The 11,218-nt window shown below is 37.6% G+C and overlaps 1 protein-coding gene across 2 annotated transcripts in view; it reads left to right on the top strand.

Annotated features, from left to right (window-relative positions):
- Positions 1 to 238: 238 nt before the first annotated feature.
- The window catches only part of LOC140151494 (ras-related protein Rab-32-like), a 42,547-nt gene continuing 31,567 nt past the window's right edge, over positions 239 to 11,218 (top strand). For both annotated transcript variants that reach the window (XM_072173851.1, XM_072173850.1), the window contains exon 1: positions 239 to 384. In XM_072173851.1, the coding sequence (XP_072029952.1) occupies positions 382 to 384 (3 nt within the window). In that variant the 5' untranslated portion in view covers positions 239 to 381. The remainder of the gene's footprint in view (positions 385 to 11,218) is intronic.

The raw sequence follows: 11,218 nt of genomic DNA, 5'->3' as shown, positions 1-11,218 counted from the left end.
AAGCTCACTGTATTGCTGGAGCAGGGTTTGTAACAGTTAAAATTTGGTTAAGTTCTTTCAGAATTTAAGAAAATGCACAAAATGAGCTTCATCATGTCCCAACCCCTTTGCGTTGTTCACACGAATAAAATTCAGTTGCTTGCAGGTTGTTTCGCGTGCAGTGAGCCCTCTCTGATCGGCGTTTTCATTTCTTTCAGGAATGTCAACCCTCGGCAGTGTTTACATTTTATCACATGATTGACGGCTGATTCAGCTGACCAGTTCCTGAAAGTTTTGAGCATAGCGAATATTTTGTGAGGGGATTAACACGCCTTTATGCCGTCCATTTCATCTTTATAGAAGAAGAGTGATCTTGTTTCTATCATCAGAAGACTGTAAATTATGGTAAGAAATGTTTTCTATATGCATAAAGACAAGAGATTTGGTCCAAAAACAAGTTATACATCCGGTACATGAAATTTAATATGGCCACAGGGCAGAGCTCAGTTACATAATTGGCAATATCATGGTTCATAAATGCATGAGCGTAGCTTTCTTGCTAGTTGCTCGACATATGCTTGTAAAAACTATGTGCGCAATTTTGTGTGATTCAATGCACATAAAGTAACGATTGCAACACAGAAAATCCCAGCTCAGTCAGTGCATTGATAAAAATGATCAGTGTAATTCATGTCATGTCAGCAACACATTCAAGTTTTTTAGTTAAGCTTAAATTAGTTTGACCAATGCACTGGTCACTATCACTTCACCTGGATAACCTTTCATGCTTTAGATAATACATCAGTTGATAGGATTCTTTCCCTGTTCAACTTTTACCCCCGGCTTTTACCACAGGTCCAGCATGCTGGGTTAGTATTAGCTGTGTGAGTGTGAAACAAAGAACACAGGAACAAAGAGGTTGCTCCATTTATATAGCATTCACAAAAACAATGTTCAGCCTCAGGCTTGTCATCAATCGTTATTACTTTTGTGATGAAGCGTCCCCTGGATGATCAGTCAACCATGATGTGAAGTCTTTGTGCCCTTTGGCCTATGCGTACAAATTTATAAGCTGCAATGGATAAATTATGATAATTATTTCCATACATAATATCATGTGTTGTGTATGAAATGTGCACTGTGAGAGTAATACTTGTTGTAAAACATGTTCTGATTTTTTTTTTTTCAAAGACTGCATAAGTATTAATAGTAATATGCCTATCCATGTTCATGTTTTGTTTTGTTTTTGGTTGTTTTTTAAAATAATTTTTAAAATTTCATCAGGTCATTAATATTCTTTCTATTTTTTGTCTTAGAAATATCATTGACATTGAAATATATATATGATAGATACCATATCCAACATCAAATAACAGATACAATACATTGTAGGCCTATATCAAATGGCTCTTCACAATTGATTTTTAGTTTATTTACAATTGATTTTTAGTTTATTTCCCTCGACCGCATCCAAAATTGAGAATTGCAAAATATTTTTATTTGATATTTTCTCTGTTTAAAAATGACATAATTTTTCAGTACATTAAGGGGTACTACACCCCTGCCCAATTTTGTGCCTATTTTTGCATTTTTCTCAAAAATTATAGCGCATTGGTGACAAGTAAGATTAGGGGCAAGGACTACAACTACTGCACTGGAAATTGTATTTCAGCACAGACAACAGTTGTGGAGTTATACTAATAGCCAAAAATGAGGGAAAACCAAATCAATAACTACTTGCCTTGAGTTGCTGAATTTTCAGTGCAGTAGTTGTAGTCTTTACTAGAGACTGACCGATCAGATCGGTAGCTTCCGAATCGGACCGATTATTAGCTTATCGTACCTAGTGATCTGCATCGGCCGATTTTTCCTTCATCCGCCGATGTAATGCACCGATCACCCAATATCATGAAAGTAATTGTTGAAGCTTAACAAGTATTCATTTATTGGTATGTTTCTTGAATTAGACAAGTTAAATCAAGCGAAATTGAGCAAAAAACAAGCTTTGTAGGCGATAAACCTATAATCATGCGGGATTCACTGATTCAGGCACGCAGCTAAGATAATCACGTAATTCCCGCATCTACATATCGTCGCCGTGCGTAATTGTAGTTACTTCGGATTAAACATGTGCGTGTCAGATTGGTGAGAGCTACGGGCCGTGTGCAAAACTCACACTCATGTACGTACGCCGTACGTAATTGTAGTTACTTTCGGGTTAAACATGTGCGTGTCAGATTGGAGAGAGCTACGGCCGCGTGTGCAGAACTCACACTGACTTGGGCGTAAACACAATATTAAAATGGGGCGTCGAATGATTAGACGGACTCGGACATCAGGGGGAAAAGGTAAATTGAACTTAGAATAATCATGGTCAAATTAAGTATTTTAAATGAATACGGGAGTGTGTTTTTTGTGCTCAGAGCATACATAATTATGGTTAAATACTTTGCGTACTACATGTAGCACCCTTTCAACATACAGGTGAAATGTACTCCAGGCGATGGCAGCCATTGTTTACAATTGGGGCATTGGTAATCGGTGATCGGTGATCGAATCGGCAGATCAAAGAGGGAATTGATCGGCCAATCGGCCGATTCAGTTAAGGACATGATCGGTCAGACACTAGTCTTTACCCCTATAATATATCTTACCTGTAACCAATGCGCTATAATTTTTGAGAAAAATTCAAAAATAGGCACAAAATTGGCCAGGGGTGTAGTACCCCCTTAATTTGATACTTTCTCACTTTGATCATCTTAAGTATTTTTTGTGGGACATGAGAGCACATCATCAGACATATCGAATTGCATTCTGAATACGGAGATTCAAGAATGTCTTTCTGAGTGATATCAAATAATTTTCATTTTTTGAAATTCACGATTAGGCCTATAATACCAATTTTATGACAAATTATTAAAATTTGATATTTTACACATTTTTGATATATAACAGTCCTCGAAGTAAATTTTATAAATCTAATGATATATTCTTAAAGTGTATGTCTCTGGTATATCTGCCTATGCATGTTATGTTTCCATTTGAAATGTTTAAATGTGCTAGAGTCAAGTTAGCTCAATCGATAAGGCGTTCGACTATGGTGCGAGAGGTTGCGGGTTCGAACCCCGGCGGTGCCTATACGCTCACATGGAAACATTGAGTTAGCTTGAAATTCCCTTGGACAAGGAACTCACTGCTAATTTGTCTCGTTATAACCCGTACGAAACTCGGGGAGCTGATCCTGGTTGCGATGGTTATTTGTGGAATGTCTAGGGTGTGCGCTCTTAAGCAGCAAAGTCCCTGAATTGTTGTTTAATGGTTTGTGGAATGATGTGGGGCCGTAGTGGTCAGCGACAACCTGTAAAGTGTGCTGAGGCTTGTGGATCAACGTCTAGGCGTTGTGCCTGTGCGTAGCGCACTATAAATCACTGCGCTTTTTTTTTTTTTTTTTTTTTTTTAGTGTGCGATGCGTAATTCTTCTTTCCCCTGTATACTGATATCTACCAAAAAAACGTTGACAACGTAAAGAAATCAGCAAGTTTAAAAAAAACCCACCTCGGCTCACTTTTTGAAACTTGGTCCCATTTGTAAAAGGTACTGATTTAAACTTTATCATATTTATATAAATTGAAAACATTTCTAGAAGTGTTATGTATCTTTAATGTGCAAATGCGATATTAATTTGTAAGCTTTCTAAACCGACCTGAAAGGTTATTATCTTGTTCTTGTATGGTAAACCAATATAACCAATATCCTATTGTGTTTTGTTTTATAATAATCATGATTAATGATTGAATTAAACGAATAACAAGTAGGCCTGTAATCTTGTTTGTTAGAAACGCTGTATTCTGTTGAAATAAAATAAAAACACTGATTTGCTGTTGGTGTTCAAAATGGGACCAAGTTTCAAAAAGTGAGCGAGGTGGGTTTTTTAAACTTGCTGATTTCTTTACGTTGTCAACGTTTTTTTGGTAGATTTCTTTTCTTTTTATGAATGTAGCCAATCAGCTCCAAGCTTGGAAAGTAATCAGGTTACGAAGTGCTCCATAAAACGAATAAAACGAAAAATTGATGTTTGAGATTGCTATTCTTGATTCATGACAATAAAAATAAATTAAACAAAACTTTATCAGTCGTTTATTTTTAAAACTTGCTCAAATCACAGCGTGACTGTAATGTTAATATACATTTTAAGACACTTTAATTATTCAAGGCAGCGTAAATATGTAAAGAAAATGTAAATTATGAACAACACACACCCAATGTTGACAATGCCAGAGAGGCACAGAGAGTAAGTCCGATTTAGGCCTACTTCAAGTCGGAACTGATAAATGCGCATAAGCGTCTAAACGCCCCGACTAGACAAGATAATCGTGTTTTAATGTTTGTGGTTCTTTGTAGCCCTCGGGCAATTTACTTGGCTATCCAATTTCGCGGTTTGTGGTTCTTTATAGCCCTGCTTGGCGGGCAATTTAGTTGGATATCAATATTGAGCGGCAGTTGTTGTTGATCTTTTCGCGGTTTGTGGTCTTAATTTGTTGGATATCCATATTTCACGGCTTGTGGTTCTTTATAATCGTTCGCAATCTAGTTGGATATCCAAATTTTGCGGTTTGTGGTTCTTTGTAGCCCTGCGGTGCAATCTAGTTGGATATCCCTATTAAGCAGTGGTTATCAGCGATCTTTTGTGGTTTGTGGTTTTAATTTACCTCATCAAGGCCTGTCCTCTATCGGGAGCTAATTTATAGTTTGAGCTTGTTGGATATCCATATTTCGTGGTGTGTGGTTCTTTGAAGCCCTGTGGGGCAATAATTGCATATCCAAATTTCGCGATTTGTGGTTCTTTATAGCCCTGCGGGGCAATCTAGTTGGATATCAATATTGAGCGGCAGTTGTTGGCGATCTTTCGCGGTTTGTGGTCTTAATTTGTTGGATATCCATATTTCGCGGTTTGTGGTTCTTTATAATCGATAGGCCTACGGGCAATCTGGTTGGATATCCAAATTTCGCGGTTTGTGGTTCTTTGTAGCCCTGCGGGGCAATCTAGTTGGATATATCCCTATTAAAAGGCAGTTGTCGGCGATCTTTCGCGGTTTGTGATTTGAATTTCCCTTATCAAGCCCTGCCCTCTATCGGGAGCTAATTTATAATTTAAGCTTGTTGGATATATCAATATTTCGTGGTGTGTGATTCTTTGTAGCCCTGCGGGGCAACCTAGTTGGATATCCAAATTTAGCGGTTTGTGGTTCTTTATAGCCCTGTGGGGAAATCTAGTTGGATATCAACATTTAGCGGCAGTTGTTGGCGATCTTTCGCGGATTGTGATTTTAATTTGTGACAATTTATAATATTTATTCCAAATATAATTTCAGTCTGAGCTGTGAACAGAGCCACTGATAAATTGTTTGTTTGATGAAAAAAAAAATAATAGCACCATAGCAATGGGTGTTCAAAATGGTGTTATTCTTGATTCATGACAATAAATTGGTTAATAAAACATTGAAAAAAAAAGTGGTGGGAAGTTTCGAACTTGAGCAAAAAATCATAAATGGATTAGAAGTCCATGGCCTTAACCGCTTCGCCACGGTGACGTCTCGATATAACGCCGTGTAAAAGTGGAGTATTTATTAATATGAATGTATGCTGTGGTCCGAAAAGAATAAAAGAATTGTGAAAAACTTGATTTTTTGGCGAATGGGATCCAGAATTTGTATGGAGGGTATCCAGGAAAATGCTAGGGTATATTTGGAAGTGAATCTCAAAAAGTAGTGCGACAGTGAAAGCCATGTATGGCTGTAGCAGTGTCGAAAGATTCTGGATATCAGTATGATTAGCTATAATTTGCCACTAATTTTGGCTATTTAATACCGCGTGAAATGAAGCAAGAATGTTTGTTTATTATCAAACAATCTGATTGACTGTAAGATTAGTGTAACTTTTTGAATTAATGAGTTATTAAAATATTACACTTTGGACAGTAAATAAGATTTAGCATGGTTTTAGATATATTTTGTACCCAGCGAAAAATATCATAGAACAATAGCGTTTTGTTTCGTGTAAATATAGTCCCGCGGTGCATCTGTTTATTCTTCTTTATCAGTCGTTTTTTTAAAACTTGCTGGTCAAGCTACCGCGTGACTCTAATAAAAGAATAACGATTAAGCATCATTAATTTGATCTTGTGCGCTAGTTGTAATGTTTGAATATTTCCATGTTCCAGTGTATGATGCGTAAGCCCCTTCCTCTGTTTGCAAAATTATTTGATATCAGAAGGACATTCTTCGTATTCAGAATGCAATTCGATATGTCTGATGTGCTCTAATGTCCCACAATAAATACTGTCCAAACGTTCATACCCCATCCCTTAACTACATGATGCCCTCCCCAATTTTTGGAGATTTTCAAATATTTCTCTTATTTTTCTTATAATTTGTTTCCTTACTTTGTTTCTGAAATTGTTAATGAAACTTTAAGTTCTTGGTTACCGGTATCATTGCATTTATACTTAATTGGAAACACTTTCTTCAAGCTAGGGGTAGATAAGGCTTTGGGGTCGGGGAAATTACACAAATATTAATTAGGGGCCTCACCATTTTATGATGTATTGTCAATCCTCTGCAATTGCAATTTTACACAAAAATGAATAATAAATTTAATTTGTAACAAATGAACAAATAATAATTGTAAAATATACTGATAAAATAAATTTTGATAAATTTATAATTCACATTGCAATCAAGTTTGTTTTTTTTTAACCACACAGGCCTAGAGATGCTATTAATAGGGATGCCCACTCTCAATACAGTTTCCACTAGAACGCTTTTTCATTTACTGTGTGCGTGCACTCACACACGTATTGTCTATGGAGAAACTGATCGATACAAGAAATCCCAGGCATGTTAAATGGGCGTACATACTTGTTTTGATCCAAATGTAGGCCTATATCAGGGTGTTTCAAGAAATTCCTGATTCCACCAGAAAACATTCACCAAACTTTTTCCTGTTTGGTCAGTAAATAGAGAGGACCTTCCTGCATGAAGAGATCAACTTTTTTTAATGAAAAATTTAATGAGATGAGAACTACAACAGGTTGAAGTGACACCATTCCGTGCATCAGGTGTTCAAGCGCAATTATCTCCGAATTTGGAGTGAATCAGACAAGCAAACTTACATACTCATAAAATTTAACTATTTATGAAGACAAAATGTGTAGGATGTTAAGAAATTTAAGAATGTTTAAGCCTACCGCTGCCCATCTCAAATCATGCACTTCCCCGTGCACTTCTTACTACCATGTCCATTTCATAGGGAGTATAAAAACCGGGGACCATCATGGCTTCCATGCACACAGTGTATTGCTCAATGTAGTAAAGATAACCTTTGAGTTGGAGCAAATTTCTCAAAATTGGTAGTGATTAATGTTACCAAACTTATGCCATGATGAAATATAATAATTTTTGAAGATAAAATGTGCTGACCGTAAAAGATTGAACAATGTTTAAGACTACCGCCATTCATTTGAAATAATGCACTTATTGTTCATCTCCTCTATGGAGATATTTTCCATGGCGGCCATCTATGATCATGCTTGCGGTTTCACCAAACAAACCATGGGTTTTGAGGTCTTATATTTTTTGTTGTATGTCAACAAAATCGATTAAATTTTTAGGATGATCTTATTTTCATGTTGTTATAAGCAAATATAATGTTCCAGATAACGCTAGTTAATAAATACATTAAGAAAAAGTACCTTAAAATTACACTTTCTGTTAGTAATCCTTTTTGGACTTTAACTTTTTAACATGTTCTAGCAGCCCTATATAAAACCGTAACACTCAAAAGGCCATATCTCTGGAATGAAACGTCCGATTAAGATTATTTAAACGCCAAAATGTTTCTTTCATCAATTCCCAGCCAATAAGTTAGGTCTGAATCAATTTAAAAGTACTTCAATTTTTAGTGGACATGCCTACTATTAAGTGTGCAAATTGTTTGAATCAGCAAATTCATTATAAGGAAAAAATATAATCTGTTCAAAGCAGTATAAAATCATGATAGGTCTGTCACATTACGACGGACTGGATTAACGTACATCACCGAATACAAAAATATTTTATTCGGTGGAAAAATCACCAGTCCGGCAGAAGATTCGGTGGGATTTTGGGTCCGATTCCGTTCGTCTCTCTATGCGTTGTGGCCGCTAATAACCCTGCAGGCGTCTTATATCCGATCGTTCAACGTCCGACAAATGACAGGATTTGGGGTCCGATTCCGTTCGTTTCTCTATGCGTTGTGGCGCTAATAATCCTGCAGGCGTCTTATATTCGATCGTTCAACGTCCGACAAATAACCGGCTTTGGGGGTCAACGTCCGACAAATGTCCGGATTTTGGGATCCGATTCCGTTCGTCTCTCTATACGTTGTGGCCGCTAATAATCCTGCAGGCGTTTTATATTCAATCGTTCAACGTCCGACAAATAACCGGCGAATCCGTGGCATGTGGCACCAACAGGGACGTCCACCCTATCTGAAAAGTGGGGAGGAGAGGGTGTTTGAGAGGGTTTTGACCCCTTAGAGACAGTGGACGTAGCAAGCACTTTTTCAGAGGGTGAACAAAGTGGAGAAAGACAACTTTTTAAGAGGAAAACTTTGGCGAAAATGGTCAAATATTGGCTAATAAGGACAAAAGGGCTACAAATCTGATATATCAGGGCAACCGGCGTCCGGGGGCAATAGAGGTGAGAAACCTTTGGACAATGAAGGCCCAATTGAAGCCATTTGTCATTTTTGGATCAATTTTAGCACTATTATTGGGTACTATTTTAGTTTGAAACAGCCGCAAATTGGTGAAACGAAAGCCTAATTGAAGCCATTGAAAAGTTTTCACAATTATTGTATAATATAAACAATTGTTTTAAAAATAACACGTGGATGTCCATAGCAGAAGCAAAAAGGAAGACTTGTCCATTTTTCAAAATATAGGTCCAATTATTGAAGCCATTTGCATGGGGACTGTAGGGCCTATTAGGCCTGGGCCTATTGTGTAAAATTTAGTTTTAAAAATGGAAAATTTGGATAATTGTTTTTGGTGCATCATTTTTACACTATTATTGCCTTAAACAAAAAACAAAGAAGGCCCGAACTGAATTTGCAAAATTTAAAATGTTACACTGATCCACTGACATTTTAAGATATAAGACTTCAGACTCGTAATTTCAGGTAAAGCATGCATGGATTGATATGTTAAAGTCAGTAATAGACCTAAGCCCGTCTTAAATACTGATTTTGGTGACAAAATGTCACGGGCCCTACATATCGACGGGACGGCAGTAATTTTCACAGGCTTTTGGGCCAAGGAGCGACATTTAAAGCACTGCCTATAATAATCACAGGCCTAAACTTGGGCTTACTATATACTATCCTGGGCCTACTCAATAACATACAATTTAACCTTTTCCATGTTTTCTCTTCTTTTTTCTTTCAATCACTAAAACTGGTAGGAATTTGATATTGCGTCCTCTACCCTTCAGAAAGTACCCCTCCCTCAACATGCTCAATACTACTTACATGCATAGGCCTACTAAATTACATGCAATTTAACTTTTTCTCTTCTCTTCTCTCTTCAATTTTTCTCACTTTCTTTTCTTTTTTCTCTCCTTTCCCCCTTTTTTCTACTTGTCAGTCACTAAAGTACTGGGGGAAATATGATATTGCGTCACACACCCTTCAGAAACCCCCCCCCCCCCCCCCCCCCATGATTGATGCACATGTTCGCCATAGGCCTACATCCGGCACAAGCGCCTGCGAAACCTTGCAAACACCTGCGGTATATAAGCGAAAGAATAACGAACAAACCCAGGGTATATATACAGAACTGTCACGAACACACATCGGACAACTTCCGAACATGTGTATTCGGCACACTCCGTTCAAGTTTTGTGCATGCACAAAACTTGAAAGCATATCGTCGACGGACTAAACAAACATCACCTAACACGAAGCGCATTTGGCGGATAATAGCAGGACATATGAAGAACATAAAACGAACATTGACGAACACTAACGGATTTGCTAAAATACCATCCGTTTCTTATACGGAAGACCGATCCGTGTAGTGTGACACTAACACGGTCTGGGTCAGCGTACATCACCGAATGCAAAAATATGCTATCCGGTGGTGAAGGCCTCACAGGAGCGTATTTGCAGCGAACACGGGCGAGTGCAGCGAACAAAGAACGAACATGAGCGAAAGGAGAGCGAACAAACTCGGCAATATTCAGCACCATACGAACACACATCGGATAAATACCGAACATGTGTATTCGGTACACTCCGTTCAAGTTTTGTGCATGCCGGCGGACTTAACGAACATCACCTAACACGAAAGCGCATTTGGCGGATGATAGCAGGACATAAAAAGAACATAAAAGCGATCATTGACGAACAACAACGGATTTACTAAAATACCATCCGTTTCTTGTACGGAAGACCTATTCGGTGTAGTGTGACAGAAGCATGAACAATTAATTTAATATCTTGCTACTTTAAAAGGTAAGGGGACCGTAAGCCTACATGTATATGTACGGTACAGTGTATGATACAAATATTGTGGGTGCCCTGCCCATTTTTTCGATTTGAAGCAGACCTTAAATTACTCGGGTGCACACATGCACGCAACTATCCCTTCTTGCTTATTGATTAGTATGCAAATTTCAACTAATTTTAATTTAGAAGTTTGCTATTGCATGAGACATTTAGATTGTTTACAACTTTGCAATGGTGTATTATTTTCCACAAACAACCTGAAAATATTTAAGTTGTAAAGTTCTAACCTCCGTACTTCGTAAGCTTTAGTCTCAACTTCTGTATTAACATTTTTAATACCGTGGGGAATATGTATGTGACTACATTCAAACAAGACAACTTCCCCCAGAGGAGTCCCTGTATTGCTCTCAATTGTGAATACCCTACTTTGCGCTGGATCGTGTTATTCGTGTATCATTTAGTGTGTGATGTGAATACTGCGCGCGCATTGGGAACCAGTTTGCCTGTTTTTCCCTGAAGGCACTGCATGTGTTGCATGTTGACTGAGTATGACATGAATGGGCGAAAGTTTACACATGAATGTTGTATTGATTTTTAATCAATAATTAGCTGATTGTGCATGTGCATGGAGTGCATGTTGTCTTTGATATATGTGCATGTTAGTTTGCCACATTAAATGCACAAAGTGTTTTCC

Source organism: Amphiura filiformis, chromosome 4 (assembly GCF_039555335.1).
Source record: "Amphiura filiformis chromosome 4, Afil_fr2py, whole genome shotgun sequence".
Taxonomy (NCBI): Eukaryota; Metazoa; Echinodermata; class Ophiuroidea; order Amphilepidida; family Amphiuridae; genus Amphiura; species Amphiura filiformis.
Note: the sequence above shows the minus strand (reverse complement) of the source record. Positions and strands in the feature narration are given on the sequence as shown.